This window comes from Python bivittatus, unplaced genomic scaffold (assembly GCF_059951505.1).
Source record: "Python bivittatus isolate LINGU-HERP-01145 unplaced genomic scaffold, Pbiv_v1 ctg000980_np1212, whole genome shotgun sequence".
NCBI classification, from domain to species: domain Eukaryota; kingdom Metazoa; phylum Chordata; class Lepidosauria; order Squamata; family Pythonidae; genus Python; species Python bivittatus.
Window position 1 is genome coordinate 52,668,055 of NW_028277125.1, and position 20,455 is coordinate 52,688,509.

At 36.5% G+C, this 20,455-nt stretch overlaps 1 protein-coding gene across 2 annotated transcripts in view; it reads left to right on the forward strand.

The window, feature by feature from the left end:
* Nucleotides 1-722: 722 nt before the first annotated feature.
* The window catches only part of HABP2 (hyaluronan binding protein 2), a 41,153-nt gene continuing 21,420 nt past the window's right edge, over nucleotides 723-20,455 (forward strand). For both annotated transcript variants that reach the window (XM_025170551.2, XM_025170552.2), the window contains exons 1-2: nucleotides 723-863; nucleotides 12,387-12,426. In XM_025170551.2, the coding sequence (XP_025026319.1) occupies nucleotides 795-863; nucleotides 12,387-12,426 (109 nt within the window). In that variant the 5' untranslated portion in view covers nucleotides 723-794. The remainder of the gene's footprint in view (nucleotides 864-12,386; nucleotides 12,427-20,455) is intronic.

The following is a 20,455-nucleotide window of genomic DNA, read 5'->3' on the forward strand; positions in this document are numbered from 1 at the left end:
CTGTTAAACTTCTTTGTTTTATAAAGATAACATTGTTTTTCCCTCAATGGATAGTTATGCTTCTTTATAGGCTGTTAAGGGTCTCCTGTCAGTGCAATAAAGTTAACATTTTTAATAATAGGGTAACATCCATATCAGTATCAAAGTCCACAGTTGTTCTAATTCTAAATTATATTCTACGTAATGATGTAGAAGGAAATTCAGTAATATTCACTATTAAAGCTTAAATATGACTTCCATAATGAAGTATGCCATATACCATTATAAAGTTCTTCATCGAATGAAAGCAATCAAAGCGCAAATCTCTGCACTGAAATTGGTGGGATTAATATAGCATTCCTCATTCTTCAGTAGCCATGTTAAATGTCTAAACAATCCTAAAAGGTAGGATATACAAGTTTCAAAGTAACAACTCAACTAATTTAAGTAGTACTTACTTTTGGTCAAACTGCACCTAACAGTAAATATAATGATTAACCAATGAACAGTATTGCAACCCAGTCCAGATATATCTCACATTTTAGAAGCCAGTATTTAGCATTAAAACTAATATCACAAATAAATTAGATAAATATGGCAACTCTTTCCCTTAACATATCCCTCAGAAAAGAGTTCTGAGGGGGAAACTTTCCATGGCAGTTGCACTTGCTGGTTCAGTGTGATCAAAATTGAAAGTGTGGTTAATAATTTGCAAAGCCTGTTATTTAGCAATTTAGGTTGACAGACAGAAAAAAAAAATTGGAAACAAGAAAAAGCATTTTCACAAACAGGAAGAAAACCTGTTTAAAATAAGAATGGTTAATTGGTTTGCCTGTTGGCCACTTCTCCCTCTGATTGTCTTTCTTGGAAATACTCCTGTTTCAGTAAGTATATTTATTTAAATGTCTTATTTAAAAACGATTGATGAACTAATGTCATGCCCATGTCAGACAAATCATGTTCAACTACTGTACTGGTAAAGAACACTAGAATACTGAGTATTCTATCAGTAATCATGAAATATAGCTAGTCTAGAACTTTAAGGATTTCAGATTTATTAATACTTTATTGGAAATAAATGTCTTAGTTAATCTAATGGAAAAATGAAAAGCAACTGTTGGGAAAGGAATATGGCATCCTACCAAGTAAAATTAATAAACAAATATTCAGCATTGGCCTTTTTAGTTCTCTTCCCTTTCATATTTTTTTCCTTCACAAAATAGATGTAAATACTTCCTTTATTAATACACTTCCTAGAAGCAAATTGTGAGTAACAGGGTGAGATTTTTGGATTTTTCCAAACCACCCTAGAATATTGTGCAGTTAACAGGCATTCGTGGGAAAAAAATTGTAAAAAAAAATTTTTTTTACACCAATAGACATAAATAGAATATATAAAGTATATGTTTTCTTTAGCATTGCAGGATAATTTTTAATAAAACATATTTCTTTTTGTTGCCATTAAAATTATCAGAACTTCTTACAATAAATCCTAGAAGAAAGAATAGCAAGTATTCTATGAGGTGATTGTATTATTTGGCTCTAATACCTCATTCCAAAAAGAATTGCCAGTTCAAATATTCAGATTTTAATAAACGTGTGGTTTGTGTGCAAGAATGGTCTGTACAGTATGTATGTGTGTCTGTGTGTGTGTGAGAGAGAGTATTTGTGCTGTATTACCCATGTTCCTTAGACCCCTCTTTGTTTTGTATAATGGTTGAAGAAGGCTACAGCAACAGATACCAGTCAGTTGGTCAATTCCTCTTACAATCATTTATCAAAGATTCAAAAGGGAAACAAAGATGCAAAGACCACACACACATATTTTAGTATAAATTCCTTACATTAATTATTATTTAATTATTAACTAATTAGGGCAAATTACGTGACACTGTCCTCATTAGTCTTTTTCATCAGATATGGCAGTCCCTCATTCCAGATATTGCAACCATCTCTGTTCTGTTCGGGTAATGATTAGATTAAAGGAAGTGGCTACAGTTCTTTGGCCCTACCTGAAACAGTATCTAAAAGGGAAGCAGTAAGTTCCAAATAGAAGTCTCTGTAATAAAAAGAGCAAAACAACACCTAAGCCATTGTCACTCCCTCCCTTGAGCCACAGATTATACATTCTGCAAATTCAAGTAGCAATTAGTTCCCATGGGAGACAGCTGAAAATTTCCACCTCACAAGGGTTTGGGTTTCTTTTGTAAGACTAAAATAAGGGGAGACACTCATTTTATGTGCATATGTGCTGCCGTGAACTCCCAAAGGGATAGAAATATACAGTAGCTATAAATAATATAATACAATACAATATAATTATACAGATTCCATGATGCTCATTCCTTACTTATGTGGAAATCACACCCACGCTCCTCTTTGTACCAGTGTCTGGAAGTCCATAAGATTGTAAATGAATTTCCCATTTTGTAATGCAGTTCTTCAAAGTGTATACAAAATGTATGTATTGTGGGAAATACTGTATGTTATGGAACATCATAATAACATATTTATCAGGAAAATTGAACATATATATATAATATAATGCACATTGTTATATATATGCATATAGTAGCAGGAAATTAGTACTGCAAAACTGCCTGGTTTTTTGCATGTACAAAAATACACAAAATATATTGACAAATTGCATTAATTTGTGACAAACGTATCTTTGTGGGCACACCTTTAAAAAAATATGAACAGGTGCAAATAGGAGCGAATGAACCTGTAGCTAAAAAAAAAAAAGAGAGTGAAATAAAACATATTTTATATGTGTCTGGGACAATACACACATTTGACATTCAGTATTTAGGGTAAATCCAGCAGCTGATTAACATGCTTCCTTCCAGTTTATGGGCTAACAGGAAGGTTGCATCATGAAAATGTAACTTTAAACAACTAATTGTGAGGCAACATTGAGCTAAGTTAGTGGGAACATGCAGATGTATCCTTGGTTTCTATCCAATTTTAGTAAGAAATAGGTCCTGAATCTGAGACATATTTCTGAGTGGAACTATGTAATAATTGGATATATATGGTTGTCCTTTGTGTTCGAAGAAGATACCCTGTTGTGCAGTTCATCTGTGGACATGGAGGTGGCTCTGCAGTCCCAGTCTGGAAGTGCAAAGTCTAGCACAATAAGGGCACTGGAAGTCCATTGTTGTAGAAACTGTAGGTGTTATTCTGTGATACCACTCACAGTTTTCTTTCAATTTTTGGTGGCGCCTCTCTTCAAAGGCAGTGGTGGCTTCATAGCACAGGGCTCACCAATGGGTTCTGTCAGTAACTGCAGCTTCTAGTTCCCTTGGCTAGATGTCACAGTGGCGTAGGGTTTCTTTCACAGTGTCCTTGTAGCGCTTGTGTGATCATCCTCGAGGTCTCTTCCCAGACTCCAGTGCGTTATAGAGCAACTGGCGAGGCATACGGTGGTCATCCATTCTGATGATGCATCTGGACTCTGATTCTTGTTCAGTCTTGTTTAGGCTGATACTCAGGCCGAAAAGCATAGCAGCGCCTGAGAATTTGTTCAGCATCAATTGTAGGTCATTGTCTTTGTGTGCCAGGAGTGCACAGTTATCAGCAAAGAGGGTTTCTTGGATGACTGTATGGAGGCACTTTGTCTATGCATTCAAGCAGTGAAGGTCAAACAGAGAGCCGTCCAATCGGTACCTAATGTACCCTCCCTCCTTCAGACCCTGGACAGCATATGTCAACATGCAAGTGAAGAACAGTTTGAACAGGACTGGAGCTAGCACACAACCCTGTTTTACCCCATTGGAAATGGCAAATGCAGCTGATGTATCACTGTTGTAAAGAACCTGTCTTGTCATTCCATCATGGAGTAGCTGAATCAACTTCACAAATTTCCTCAGGCATCCATAATGTTTCAGGATGATCCAGAGACCCTCCCTATTTACAGTGTCAAATGCCTTTGTCAGGTCAATTAAGAGAGAGTAAAGAGGCTTGTTCTGCTCAATGCACTTCTCCTGGACTTGCCTCATGGCAAATATCATGTCTGCTGTATTACATTCCAGCCAAAAGCCACACTGCGTCTCTGGGAGGTTCCTTTCTGAGACAGTGACGAGTCTGTTCAGGAGAATGCAGGCAAAGATCTTGCTTGTAATGGACAGCAGTGAGACACCCTTGTAGTTTCCGCAGTCTGATTTGCTTCCCTTATTTTTGTAGAAAGACACAATGAGGGTATCACAGAAGTGATCAGGTATCTCCTCTGTGGACCAAATGTCTTCCAAGATGTCTTGGAATGCCTGCAAGGTGTTTGGGTCTAGTGCTTTGTAGATCTCAGCAGGAATGCCCCCCCCCCCCCCCCCCCGTCCTGTTGCTTTATTTGAGTTCATCTGTGAGATCACTTTCTTGATCTCATCAGTAGAGGAAGGCAGGTATAGGGCATTCAAGGTTGACAGCTGAGGAATCTGCTGTAAGACATCATGATCAACAGTGGATGGCCTATTGAGTAGGTGGAAAAGTGTTCAACCCAGTGGTTTTTCAGTCCTTCCTGGTCTTTGATCAGGCTCAACCCATCAGATGACAGTAGCGGGGAGCTTCCTGATTTAGAAGGACCATAAACTGATTTTATGGCACTGAAGAACTCTGGTGGCATGCATGACTGCATAGTGTTCCACCTGCTCAGTCTCTCTGCCACCACTCATCCTGCATTTCTTGCAGTTCCATCTGTACTTTGGATTGCAGGGGCTTAAACTTGTCTTTCTTTGAGACAGATGATGGATCATTCTGCCAATCTGCATAGGCTTTGTTCTTGGCCTGGAGGGCTGCTTAAATGGTTTTGTGGTTTTCATCATACCAGTCTTGATGGACCCGGGTTTTCAGTTCAAGTACACTTGTTACAGTTTGTATGATGACATCTTTAAACTGTGTCCACTTTTCAGAACAGTTTCCTATAAGCGGTATATTGCTGGAGAGGTTTTCATTAAGTACATCTTGGAAATGTTGGACTTGGCCTGGGTCTTGCAGTCTGCTGATGTTGAATGATTTTCTGACAGTCCTTGGTTGCTTACAATGTAAAGGGGCTAATGTGCAGGTTGAGGACTGGCCGGACCAGCTTGTGATCTGTTCAGCACTCAGCACTTCACATGGCTCCGGTGATGGTGACATTTTTAAGGTTACGCTGACATACTATGACATAGTCAAGTAGGGGCCAGTGGTTGAACCTGGGATGCATCCAGGTAATTTTGTACTTGTTTGCAAGTCTGAACATCATGTTAGTGATGCACGGGTTGTGCTCAGCACATTTTCTCAGAAGCAGCAAGCCATTGCTATTTATTTTTCCCACCCCATGTCTCCCAAGTACTCTCTCCCAGTTGTTGCTGTCTGTCCCCAGCTAGCACTGAAGTCACCCAGAATGAAGAGTCTCTTGTGGGGGGGTTGTTTGAATAATCTGGTCCAGGTCCTTGTAGAAATCTTCATTGTCTTTGTCTAAACTCATGAGAGTTGGCGCGTAGGCACTGACAATGGTGATATACTGGGATCTGCTGAGAGGAAAGCAGAACTTCATAATGTGTTCATTTATTCCAGTGGGTAGAGTAGAGATGTTCTTCAGCAGAGCAGTTTTGATTGCAAAACCTAGTCCGTGAGTCCTGTTGTCAGTCTGTGGTTTCCCTTTCCAAAAGAATGTATATCCACTCACTGCTTCCTATAATGAATCCTCATCTGCCAGCCTGGTCTCACTGAGTGCAGCAATGTCAATGCTATAATGGTGAAGTTAGGCTGCTATGAGTGCTGTTTGTCTTTCAGGTCTTGACACCTTGTCTCTATCCAGCAAGGTGCAGATGTTCCAGGCTCCAAAAATGAGTTTTCTTTTATTCATTTTTCTTGATGCTCAACTGCTAAGGAGGTGATCTGCCAGCTGCAGTTAGTTCACCAGATGTTGTAGGGCAGGCAATGTTTAGGGTACTTTTTCTAACTCCCTCCTTCATGTGAAGATGGGCAGTGCTATCCTAGAAGGGCCACCCAGTCATTCTGGATGCTGCTGGACATCTCTGCTGCCCCAGGTACTGAGATGAATGACCACTGGTCCAAGGGTTGCCCGTGTGCAGGTTTGTGACTACATCTCTATCTGTTGCTTCATGACTCCCTCATCACTGCAGGTCTCAACAAATTAGGTTTGGACTGAGGTGATTTGCAGATGAGTTGTAGATGAAGATGAATTGCACAACAGAAACCTGTGCGTGATGGAGTTTTAAGTGGAACGCCATTGCACAGGAGAACCATTACGCCTTGGAGACCTTCCCTGCTCCAGTGGATGACCAGGACATTAAGTCTCTTGTGCTCTTAGCACTCCACAACAACTGCTGGGCCTGCCTTCTTGATCTTTGGATCATTGATCAGTCTCCTCAGCGCAGTCTGCCAGGGCCAGACTTCACACACTGGGATTGGATGTAATCACATATTAAATAATATATCAACGTTAAAATTAGTATTTTAAAAAAAAAATTGCATGAGCTTCAAGCATCTGTTATGTACATCCTTTGTTGTGTTGCATTGTAACCTTCAGCCTCCAGAGGGGAGAAGCAAGTTGCCAATTCAGCATTATTCATTGATCAAGGGAACCCCATATGCTCTTTTTACAGGATGGGCAAGGGTCTGCCTGAAGCTACAGGATTTCAAAATGTCTTAGCTAGATGCATTACCAAATGTTGAACAGATCTCTTATAGAGGGGAAATTCCTTTCTGACCCCTGAAGGCAATCAGCAAATGCCCTGAAGCGTGAGAGTTCCCTTACAGCTAAGTGTCTTCTTAATGGGTTTCCATAAGCTTTAAGTTGAGCTATGTAGCCTGCATTCTCAGCACAGATAGCAAAATGTTTGATAATGCAAAAATCTTGTGTCAGACTCATAAGAAGGTCTGCCTTGTGAAACTGACTGAAGAGGCTTTGTTGTTCCTGTCTCCAAATCAAATCTGTTCTGAATAAGAAGCCAAGCGTGTGTTCTCACTATATCATTAGATAAATGGAGAACTTCAGGATGTAGCATGAGACAGAATTTCAGATCTAGCAGTGATACTACTCATAGGAATATTGAACTCATTTCACTTTGGTTCAGACTTCTATAGGATTTTTTAAATTTAATTTTCTTATTCTTATTTGAGGAAAAAACTCACTAAATCTCAAAATTGTAGCACAAGTCTCAAGAAAAAGAATGCTTGAAATTTCAGTGGCTTGAAATTAAAAATTCCAATTCAAGAGCTTTCTGGCAGCATAAGTGGAATTGGTGTCCGTATGCAGCCAGGTAAAGCAAACTTCTTTTGAAAAGCTTCAGGGTAAGAATACGTGTCTAAGTGGTGTAGCAAACTATTTTTAAAGTATTGGACTGTGGAGAAAAGGTGGGGAAGCATCATTTGGACTCCAAGCTGAAACAAAGTGGAGATTAATCCCATCTTCTCTTTTCATCACTAGGACTAGGAATGGTTGTTGAGAAACTAGGATCATGTTATGTGGCTTCTGGTTGCATTTAGATTAGCATTCACATATATTGGACTTTTACTCCTCGATTTAGGCAGCTTTTTTCTAGAAAATGACTACATATCCTTACATCTCTTGATCAAACAGTTGAAGGGCGGTCACCTTTTTGTCTTGATGTACCCACTCTGGTCCTCTTATCAATCTTCTTGCTATGGGGTATCCCAGGATCTCTGATCAACTAAAGCAAGCTGAAAAAAGGGCTGGGGAGAACACTGGTTGAAGAAGCTGCATCTCCCTTATCTTCTGCCACATCTGGAGGCTTAAGGAATACGTATGCTCCTCAGGTTTAAATCCAGCAACTCTAGGCTTGAGAAATCTGCCTCTGTTAAAAAGAATGAGCCCACTTTTTAAAATATATATCTGTAGTACAACTGTTTATATGTAGGGCTGCTATTTTAATTCACTGGTGCTATAAGCAGCAGCCTGAAGCCCAAAGATCAAACGGGTAAATTATTTACTGTAATCTCCTCTAATTGTTCATTTCTAAGATTGGTTGACAGGCAAAATGTATGTACATGAAGTTATTAATACAATTTTATTTGCATATATGATAGATACAAATGAACAAATATGGGTTATTTCTAAGCAAAAGTATTTAGCATAAGATTGCAACTTCAAGTTGTTTTCTGCCTTCCAATATTTTAGAACTTTTTTCAATGTTTTGCTAACAATAATCAGAAGAAGGTTATTTATTTGGCTTCCAACCTGCTTCCTGTTTTGGTGGGGAAAAGGTAGAAACTGCAAAACACTTTTTATTTCTGGAGTCTAGTTTTGTTAGAACAAAAGCAGATGTAATTTCAAATAAGCCAAACTAAGAGACGTAATTATATATAATTGCACTTCAGTGAAAAGTGGGTAGGAGGAAGCAGACATGAATGGGCCAATTTCTGCACTGCAGAGTTTTCATTGTAACTGTTCCAGAGAATCAGTGGTCCCAAACAAACCAATTTAACCTATAAGAATAGTCAAAGAGTTAATGTGTTCTGTTTCTAAACTACAAGTTTGACTGAAGTGCTACAGATTTTCAATTGTAAATTATAACCTAAAGCCTTAGTTTATTTTGTAATGAAGTCTCTAAGATGTTATAAGAATCTTTGCTGATTTTGCCACAACAGATTTCCATGGCTATCCTCTAGGAAATAGTAGTATTTGTTGTGGTGGTTACTACTATTATTAATCAGAGTTGGCAATACCAATTCAGTCTGTTGACTGAGGCATATCATGAGTAATCAAGAATGTTTGAGAGGGCAGTAGAAAGCATTCAAAGAGATAGTTGCCGAAGTGTGTTAGTCCAAGTGAAGCACTCCTTCTCAAAGCATTAAAACAGTCACATCCTTTATAAAGTTGATACAGCTGTTTTGAAGACTGTCCCTGGTTATCTGTGTATGCACATAATTGCACAATGCTTTGTTACATTGGCAGTCCCAGAAGAAATATGGTCTGTGCACACATGCACACATGCATACATACACACAAACACACACATAGAGAACCAGAGACAGCCTACAAAGCAAAAACACAAGAGAACACAGCTGCTAACATACTTCATAATTCAGTGCTTTCAAATGTTTTGCACAGCTCTACTGTTAGACTAAGAACTCCACGAAATGTGTAGGCTGAACATTAGTTGTTTCTATGTTTTTTAGGGGTAGAAAACATTCTCCAACAATTTCTTAAGGATAGGACTCACTCTTAGTCTTGAAAAGGCCACATAAAAGAAGTTTCCTTATAATGTCCTCCTTGGATAATTGGAGTATGGGAAGCCAGAGAAAGTGCAAATAGCTGGAGAGATGACATGAGAAATGGAATCTTCACCTACACCCTTGGCCACCTCATCACTAAATCATTTCAAGCACATCACAGTCCACCTATGAGAAATCTTTGAAATGCTCTTCTCTTTTCAAATCTCTCTTCAGACTGAATGACTACTGATGGTAAACAATGCAGGAAAATTTATCTAATTGACACAAAGATGTATCCCATTCAAATTAGCTAAGATTTCAAGTTTCCCAAGCAATATAAATTGTAATCCTTCTCTTCTTTGATTCAAGCCATTATCAAACTACCTACAAAACTCTCCGTTATTCCCTCTAGGTTGACTCTGCCATGAGGCACTGCTAGGCCATTTATAGCTCTTATGAAACAGAAATATATTTATTAGAAAATAGACTGATTACATTCATAAATATAACTAATTTACACTTGTTATGACAAGTTTTGTTGTTGATTTTAAAAGTAATTTGTTAAGACAGAATTCTTAAAAGATTTCTTAAGACAAAAAGTGCCTCTGCTTCTTATACACAATTAGGAAAGTTAGCTTTTTAATCCATCTATTCATTCTGCACCATCAAAACCACTGTGAGAAGAAATATCAGTGCATATTGTGTTATTCCCTTAATAAGACAAGCCCTCCATCTTCTGGCAACGTAGAATATAGCAGTCTAAAGAATGGAGAACAAAATAAAAGGCGACGGGTTTTACTTTCATTCTTATACCTCTTTTCTACTATTTAATATGACTGTGCAAAGCATTAGATAAAAATCTTTCACAAAGCATGTTGGTGCATGCAAAGCATCTGTCTTTTAAGCTTTAAAGCAGCTGCATCTTCTGGAAAGCTTGGCAAGTTCATCTGAAGACTATCTCCTAAAGGCAGAAACATGTTCATCGGGATCACCCAGGAAACACTCTGCATGCATCGGCGTGTTCTTTGCACAGCCCTACAATAGAGCTGGTGATTGCTCACAATACATTCAGAGTGTATTGAGTGTACAGCAGAACTAGATCCCCTGAATTATGGTAACCTAACAATTAACTTCAACCACTGTGTGTTCCCAGAAGACTAAACATTACAGCTTGTGCCAGGAAACAAACCAGTAGAGATCACTTAGATGCAGAAAAGTATTTCAGAAGTAATGGAGCTTAACTTCACCAATGGCAATATTCCATTGGCATATATTCTGAAAGAGAAGAAGAGAATGACCAGCAGCAAGGTGGATGGCTAAGTTACAGTGGCGATGGGTGCACCACTGGAACACCTGAAAGATCAGGCTAGGAACAGATTGTCATGGCAGAAATCTATCTATGTGGTTGCTAAAAGCTGACACTGACTTGCTGGTGCACAATTAATCAATTAATAGATTCTGAACAAGACAGAGCCTGCAAAAGAAATGTTACAGTATTGAGAATTCAAGACACATGCCCAAAATATGTTTGCTTTATTAAGAGCCTTTTCAGATTTTCATTTTACTTCTGTAACCTTAAAATTCCACCAAATCTGCTGATACTTTCCAGTTTTAATATAATTAGTGCTAATTAGCCACTCTAGGGATAATTTGCACAGCAAATAAACAACTTCTCTTCCTTGCTGTACCTGGGTATTCCTGAAGCTGACCTTAAAAATTCCATTTCATATTGCAGTGATTGGGCAACAAGGCTGGGTTGTACTCAGTCTGGACCTCAATCAGGGCTTGACTGATAGTTCTCATGGTTCTTGCTCTTCCAACCCACACAGGGAAGCAAGCCTTGGTGGGCCCCTGTGTGAGGAGTTTTCCAGTACCTATTCCCTCCCAAGTGGTCCCCATTCTTTTCCTTTAATTTCCCAGCTGTTTAAACACATGGATGTTTTTTCACATACACTTCCCAGGTTCTCTCAATTGATGCTAATGCAGACTTATTTTTTTCCACCCCTTTTTTTGACCATCATTGCTGTGAGCTGTAATGATTACAGCAAAGTGAACAGTTCCTTTCTATATTCCATGGTAAGTCCATGGGAACTTTGCACTATTTATTGAAACTGTACAGCTTTGTCTCAACATGTCTACACAGTAACATAAAGATATGGGGGCTGAGGAGGAGTACTCTGCAGTACTCTGAGCAGGAGATGGGGTTTAGTAGAGTGAAAGTTGACTTAATAGGTCAGTGCTGCATCAAGATGAATTTTTAAGAAGGTACCTCCCAACCAGCAGAGAACATAGGACCCCAGCAGCCCAGGGTTAAATGGCTTCATAGTACCTCAGCCAACTGCTGGAAAGGAGGGGTCATGCCAGGCACTGTATCTAACCAAAGCTGAGATTGTCACTAGATCAGAAAGAAATACTGTAGGTCATCCACTCTGAAGGGCTTATGTTGGCAGTTTTGAAATAGAGCTTTGAAACATGGGTAGAAGATAAATTGACAGTGAGCTAGGAATGGGTAGCAGATTACATCATCCATTCCTGCACTCAAGAAACACTGGGTAACATCTCCAGGTGATGGGATAAGCAGAAATGTGGATCTGCCCAGAATAAAAGTCCCCAATAAATCTATGAAATCTACAGGAAAAGTGGTAATGTATTATAGACTTATTTCTGAGAAAGCCCTTCCAAACGAACATGTTTCTCTTTATTCCCAAAATTCAAAATGATTGTAAAACATAATGCTACTTTCTAATTATAATAATAATAACAACAACAGCAGCATGACATTAGCAAGGCACAACACAAATATGAAAGACTTGGCAGTAATTTCAAAATTCCATCCAATAGTTCACAGTTTAATGGCCAAATCAATCAACAAACTTAAAAAACTAAACAAACCTAACCTAATAATCATAGTTATTTAACCTTAATCCTGTGACTGACAGTGTGCATTTACATGCATAATTAAAATGATTGCAGTTAATAGGAGAAAAGTAGTATATAAGGTCTTAAATAAACACGACATTATTGCTTCTAGTTGAAATATATACTATTTTAAAATGTTCAAGTGTATTTGTTTTAAATGGGTTTGAGAGGATTAAAGCTGATTTTTTTAATGGGGTTGCTGTGTTAAAATGGCTTACAGTTAGCATTTATATCTGATTTGTCTTATATAGCATTACAAAAATCCCATATTTCTCTCTCTCTCTCTCTCTCTCCCCCGCCCCCCCATACAGCATTCTGGGATCATATCATCATGGTTCAACCAACAAACTGGTAAACAGTGTGCCTTTTTTATGTCTTTTTTGTGGCAAATACTTTATAATATTTACAATGTTAAACTATGGTGGGAATAGCTAGGACTGTATAAACCTTACAGAGAGCTGTTTTCCTTTGAGAAGAATCCCACTGGAGGTATCTTCTGTGCATGCAACATGTGGCTGCATTGAACCTTGAAGAAATAGGAGTATCTCGGTGCTATGACCACTTGGCTTGTAGAACCTTGTTCTAATTTGATTGGGCAAGAACCTTCAGTACATGCTTGCCTTTAAGCAGTTAAGCAAGTCAGATGGTTCCAGTAGGATGACTTGTGTGACACCATATGGAAATTAAACCTCCAGCCCTATACATTTTTTGGTAGAAATCATGCACAATAAGTACCATGGAACTTATTTTAGGAATATGATGATCTTGTATCATCTATATGGAAGTAGTTGTTAATTTATCAGTAGCAGTGGGAAAAAAAATACTGATTATGAGATTTTTTTCACTCCTATTACAGAATGATTATAATATTGAAATATTCATCAAAAACAATATTTTGTATACAAGTATCAACAGCCTTACTATACAAAATCGATTTATGTAGAAATGGATAGTCTGTATTATGGAATGATAAGTACCAATATGATATGAACATCTAAGTGTGTGTATGTGGAAGGAATATTTTTGTCTGAGTTTTTCCATGGTTGGAAAAGTCAGTAACATAAAAGCTGTAAAACATTTCTTACATGGAACCTTTTATCAGTTTCTGAATAATGTTATCCTTGTTTCATGTTCTTTCAAAAAAGCATTATGATATCTGTATCACTAATGTATCTCTAATGGTATATTTTACATTTTAATATATTTGAGAAGTGTGTTCTATTCAACTTTTTCTTTATTTAGTTTACTGAAAGTTCCAAAAAATATCAGCTTGTAACCTAGCCTTTCCTTGCTACTCTATGCTGCATTATTCCAGTGCCTCCCTCAATGGGAGAGTATAGAGGACCACTATGGGTGAGAAGAACCAGTTTCTTCATTCTGCCAGCAGAAATTCTTTTCTGGATCAGAAGTATTCCATAAACAGGTCCCGGACCAAACTACTAGTTACTACTATAGTTTCTGTGTATCATTAAGCAAAAGATTTAATGCTTAAATTTGGCTGATATACCATAATTATCCGTGTATAATCAAATATATTAAATAATGGTACCTCTGAATGTAGGTAAGCTAATTTATTAGCCAGATATAAACTTTGAATAAAATAAATGATTTTGTAGCCCTTGTAACTGCTGTACATATTCTCTTATGGTTAAAAAGTAGAATACAGAAAGAACTGGATCATAGAATATTTGAATGATGTAAGAGATGCTTCTTGGTTTCTCCAAGGATGGAAGCGGGGATGTTCAGGCGGATTCATAGTCTTCCAGTAATAGCTTATTAAGTTGCACTTAACCTTTGTAGTACATTGCAGGGTACGTAAAGGGGCAACGTAAATGTTTTTTAGGCCCATTTAAACCTATTAGCATAAGCAATCCTAAGGATTAGGGATAAGTAAGACACCACTTAGTGACTCCTGCTTGCTTAGTCTGCATATATTTTACATCAGCAAATATTTCCAATATGATCTACTCCTAATGCTTTTTTTATGACTTACTGATGTAGAGATGCCAGAGACCCAGAAATATTTCTAAGAAACTAAACCCAGCAATTAGTGCTCAGTGTCAGTGGTTAATCTATATCTGATAAGACTTTGTCACAGGATCCCCTTCCCCTTCTCCCCTAAAAAAATGACTAAAAAAAACCTTTTTCCCCCTAAAAAAGTGACTCCCCACCCCCATCATGACAAGCATAAACAATTCCATAATCTTTTCACATCTTCTTATTTAGCCAATGCACAACTCTTCATCCCATAACCCACCTCTTAATATTAGGCAAATCAAATAAGTAACCTCTTCTCCCATCCAATTCTCAGCAAAATGTCCAAACAGAGCTCTAAAATATTAACTTTAGTTAACATAAATGAAGTTCAACTACCACATCTCCACTCTTAGCTAAAACTAAATCCCTTTTAAAAGGCATAAAATGGTCCCAATATCCCAATATAAACAAAGTAAAATAAAGGTTTAACATAACAAAAAGAGACCATTTGTCCTTTACAAAAGAAAAGCTTCAATATACAACTAAATAGCAACTTATCCCATTCTAATAAACATTTCATATCTCAACTCTAAACTATAGGCAAATCCACAAAAGGCTGAAATTTAGCATAACAGAGAGAAATAGTTTGTCTTTTAAAGAAGGCAAGATCAAACTTCCTTACTTTAAGTAAAATGACAATTAAATACAAAGCCAATTTGAGTACTACTGTATGTAATTAAGATACATAAAATAACAATAAAGGAAAGAACTTAAACACCTTATTAAGTATAAACAAATCCAGTGTACCACATTTTTTGGATATCTGCAAATCCAAAAATAATCAACCAGAATAACATGTCCCATTCTATCCCTGGTCAAATAAACCAATTTTATTCCTTTTTTCTTCTATACAGAACAATCTTTCTCTGTAATCCATTCAGATGGTAGCTGATCTTTGTTGGAACTTTCTTCAATACTTTAAACAATATCTCTTGTGACTCCACTGAAATGAAATTATTCCAATTTCTCTATAGGATTGTCATTTTTATTTCCTTCTTAATTTTCAAATTCTCACCCAGTTTTTGTGAAAAGTTCTTATTCAGATTCTCATCCATGTTTTCCTCAGGTAGATTTTGCTGGATATTTTGTTTTATAACATCTTCTGAGAATAAACTGTTCTCAGAAAAACATAATATAGCTGATATAATTGATTCAATATCCTGATGCAGATCCTCAAAGATACCTCTAAACACCATTTTAAATTACTTGTCTGATTATGTTTTCAGTCTCAAAAACAATTTCTCTTTCCTACCAACATGCAATTATTCTTTAAGAGTAATTTCAGAGTCTTAATATCCAAAGTCCAATTTCCAATGCTTTCTGAGCCCTTAATCCGTTTAAAAACTTTCTATAGCCAAAACCTTGTCTTGCTTTTTGCTTTTATTTTAAGTTCTTAAAATATATAAAAATAAATCTTCATACTCTTATATTAAGAATTAAAGGCACTCACTGGCTATTTCCAGCCTTGTCACTTTGCAGGTGTCTAACTTCTTTGAAATAATTAATAGGCAATTAGAAGGTAGTTTGACATGTACAAGTGTCCTTTTTAAAAAGGCTCCATTTGCAGCTTGAGCAATTATGAAGAATTCCTCTGTCTCTCAATTTCCTACCCCCACTGAGATTGCTGTCTTGTGGACTCTCCATGAGGAAAAGGAACAGTCATAAGGAGAAACAACTTGGGCAATCTCTCCATCTCTCTCTTTTATCCAGAGAGGATCATAGGAGCTGATACATTAATCAGCTCCTTATTAAAGTCCACAGATGTCAGCTCCACCTTACATGGAGCTGTCTTCAGTCTGCCATCTTCCCCAGGAAGTTGGTACTTTGTCACATGATCAATAGGTATCATTTGTTACACTTGGAGTTTTGTCCATGTAAATTGTGTTTAAAAAATCCATGAAATGCATTGATTTTAATCAAAGCAAATTACAAAAACTTCATTAACATTTCTGATATAGCAATAAATTGTAATGGATAAATCTGAACATTTGGTAAAACAAACAAAATAGCTTATTACTATTAGTTCATTTACAGTTAAACTCCAAAACAATACAATCACATAAAACCAAAATAAAAAACTAACAGAGAATTAATAACATGAATAGTGAACCATACCCAGGCAAGAATATATCAACTAATAAACATTTCCAGTGTTAAACTCAAACCCCTTCTATGGCAATCACAATCATAAAGTATTTGGCAAACCTTCTAGATACCATTCTACTCTTGCAAACTTTCTAGATACATGTTCTACTTTTCAAGCTAGCATAAATAGTGACGGTATGATTAATTTAGAGAGCCAGCCTTGTAATAAAAAGCAGCAAAACAAAGTGTGCAATGCTGTCTTGATTGCCCATTCCAAACAAGGTCATACATGATCTTGGAATGGAATATTATTAATCCTCCCTTCTCGAACCATGGATGTGAAAGCCTAAGTCTAGCCAAAGACAACACGCAACTTTCTGCTATGCAAGACAGAAAGGATGTTCATGAATTAATTGGGTAAGATGAAAGATCCACCAGGGAGGTCACCATTATGTAATGAATGTTATTCTTATCTCTGTAATCCAAATCAAAGATTCCCTACTTTATCTTGAAAATAGTTATATATCTGAATAAACCCCAGTATCTTAAAGAATGGGGAAAGAACCTGCAATAATATTTGAGGCTATGTGGGTCATGACCCACATTTTGAGTAACCTTAATCAATATAAGACAATCTCAAGAAACGGGTTATTTCAAACAGCAGAGATAATAATCATTCAACATTGACAATCATTATCAGATAAAGCTGTTAAAACTAAGATGTTTTATAACGTCAGTGACTCATAGATCATTGTGAAACTCCTGAGTTTTAACAACAGCACATTATTTGTTTCCTCCGGAATGCACTCCATATAAGTAAATGGGTCTAAGAATATTTATTAGAAACTTGTTAACTGAGTCAAGACTTCAGGAAGATACAGAAATATAAATGAAAGAATACTGTAATTAGTTTAAAGGATCATCCAAACGTCAAAGCTAATTTCAAGCTTTAAAAGTCCATCTTTGACTATCAACTACAAGCTAAAGAGGAAGGGGTGGTTGCACCATGCAGAAGAAATTTATACTTTGAAAATACACATAGGTTGTCTTATTTATTTTTCTGTGATAGTCAGAACAAATGTCACATCACTTCAACTTTTCATTAATGAAAAATCTGATTCTGCAATGCAATAAAATAAGCCCCTGGGTCAGAATTTCTATGTTAATTAGGTGCTTAGATTTTTTTTTAAAGTTTATTTTACTAAAGAAAGGACTTGTGAAAAATATACATGACTGGAAAAGAATTATTTAAATATTTTTTTTAAAAAGATACTCAAGGATATGTAGTGGTTATCAACCGGTAAAGAGAAAAATTACCTTTAAAAAGAAGTCCAGTCTAAGACTATTAATATTCAGTCAGAATGCTTGCTTCTGTTTAGAACAGAATATATTGCCTTTCACTATTTTGCAAAAAGGAGGATCTTTTTGAGATCTGAATTTAGAACAAGTTTCCATCATAGCAACACAATATTTGCAAAAAGTGAAAACTGTGACCAAAAGCTATTAGTACTGAATATTTTCTCTGCCTCTATTAGAAAATGGCATTTTAAAATGAACGGTAACAGTGAAGAAGTCTGAGTTATTTGTTCCTGAAGAAATCCTATGTTGGGATTTTTCTGGTCCTGTGGCCAGCAGAATCCCTACTGACACTTAATCCTTCACTTGGATTCAGGGCTGGTGGAGATTTTATGTCTGCCAAGCAGATATTTTTGCAATCACTCCATATGGCACCAGAGAACTCATGATAAGCTTTTGTTTGGCTATTCTTCTAATAGATATAGAAGCAGTTTTTATCATGCCACAAAACATGTTCCGGAAGAAAGGATTGCATGGATCTGATGATTAGATTAACAGTTGTACCATACAAAGATTTTGCAACAATAGATGTATCAAATATACAGAATATTCTCCTCAATAATGGACACAGACCTTAGTTTTATTTTTCATACTAGATAATTAATTTTTTCATATTATCAACATCAAACCCTGAAAAAAGAGTATACAATGTTGCATATGATAAATCCTTTAAAATCAAGATAGATATTGCGTACAGGGTCAAGTTTATAATCATATACACCCCAGAATACCAAGTGGTTAATGAAGAATGTATAACACCAATACCTGATCAGGTAGGACAGTGTAGCAACCTGACTGCTGACATTTCCAGATATAAATTGGAGCAAACACAGTAAACGTATGTCCTAAGCAGGCTTTGAAAAATGTCTAAAAAGTCTACATCAAATGACTAAAAAAGCAATGGTCATATAAAAATGAACATCAGCAGCAAAAAGACTTGACACTTGCAAGCTATCCTGAAAGAGAGTTCTGAATAGCTCTTGGTGGTTCACATAATGTCACTTGGTTCCTAATATTTGATTAGGAACAATGGACAAGCTGGACTAACAATAATCATAAAAAGACATCCATGGGTGTGGTGGGGTATTTAGAACTATAAAGATGGTTCCAATCCATCTAAAACTGGCTCTATTGTTTAGAAAAAGGGGGGAAATTCTTTATTTCTTCTATACAGTACTTGGCCTGGAGGTGTGAACAGTACATAAAGAGCCAAAGATACCTTTATTAATACAAAGTTTAATAAATAAACAGAGAAATTCTAACTTTTGCAAAATAATCCCACATACTGTCAGGTTGAAATGTGAACTCCTGGTAGACAGTTTCTTTGTTTTTCCTTTTTCATTACATTGCATTAAACTTTATTTGCTCAGTGAAGACAATGGCCCTATCTTGGAATGAGTTCCTTATGCCTCATCCTGGTGTGCAGTCCTGCAGCACTTTCATATTGCAAAGGTTTGACTCTTGAGAAATAATGAGTGAAGAAAAGAAGTCTTGACTTGACATAACGATAAATGAGGTGAAACTTTTTTTTTACCGTCAAGAAACCAGTTTTGGTCCATAGAAAAAAGAAGTTTCTATTTTAATATGAAATATAAAGCATTCATTGTACAAAAAAGTGTTTTTCATCAGAAGCAAAGGAAGAACAAAGATAAAGGCAACAATCAAATGAATGAGTTGAGAAAACTAAGATAATGTCATTGATAATCAGTTCAAGGCGACACATTGTTCACCAGGCCATCGGCCCAGCCCTAGGGGAGAGCTTTTAAAAGTATCCCTGTATGCATTTTCACTCTCCTCATTACCATACCTGCTCTTTGAAACTCACCAGTGGTTCCAACAAACTGCACTGACACCTGCCGGAAAGAGCGGATGACCCATCTTAATCAACTACTTCTGTGAAAAGTCTATGGAAAGAACTGTGTCCCATCTTCACTTTGCTATTCAGAAAGCTATTTGTCAATGGGTATCCTGAGAGCCATTGCTATGAACAAAGATCTGTTTCTGTGCACTGGAAATGTGGCACCATGATCAAAGTTAAGGAGAATCTCCTACTTGTTTCCTTTGTTCATGAATATGTCCCTTCTCTTATAGGGCTACTAACACCAGAATAATTACCTGTACTTTATCCAGTACTAGTTGATTGTAGTGAAATGATTTCAGCAGCGCGCTGAATGGAATCGGGATTTTGAAGCAGTCTATTTACTTTTAACAAGGCATTTCTCCTACCTCGAAGACCATAACAAATGTTGCAGTCACATCACAGTATTATATGGGAATAGTCCATAGATATCAAGTTGAAAAAAATAAGCTGCTTACAAAAAAGATTCTGAACAATGGAGGTTTGGATTAAAAGCCGAGATACAGTCCTGAAGTACTACAATAAACAGAACATTTCTCATTGACTATATTTAGAATGTGGAAGACTTTGTAAAAGAGAATATGCATTATTCAGACAAAAATATATACTAATCTAATTTACTTTTTAAAAAGAAAATTTTAGAATATTCCAAATGTGTTGAAATGTCATTATGAATCTTATCTGTAAAAGACTTTCATGTCTGAGATATTGTAATATAGGTTTCAGAAGGTTAGTTGGTAAACATATCTAATGCCTAAATATATATGTGTTTCAGAGAGAAGGTGTATACATTCACATGAACTTAACACTGAGAGACTATTCTTAAGTTACAATTAAACTCAAGATGTACGTTCTTCATCAAAAATATTTTTTTTTCTGTTGGACAATCCAGTTTACTATTCTGTCCATAATCATGTCAGCTACAGTTATCAAGAATACACAAGACTGATTAAAAAACACAATTCAATATATTAATACAAAATAATCCAGCAACATTTGTGCCAAGAAAACTGGTGTATTAAAGTTTTGATTATTTACCTTGTT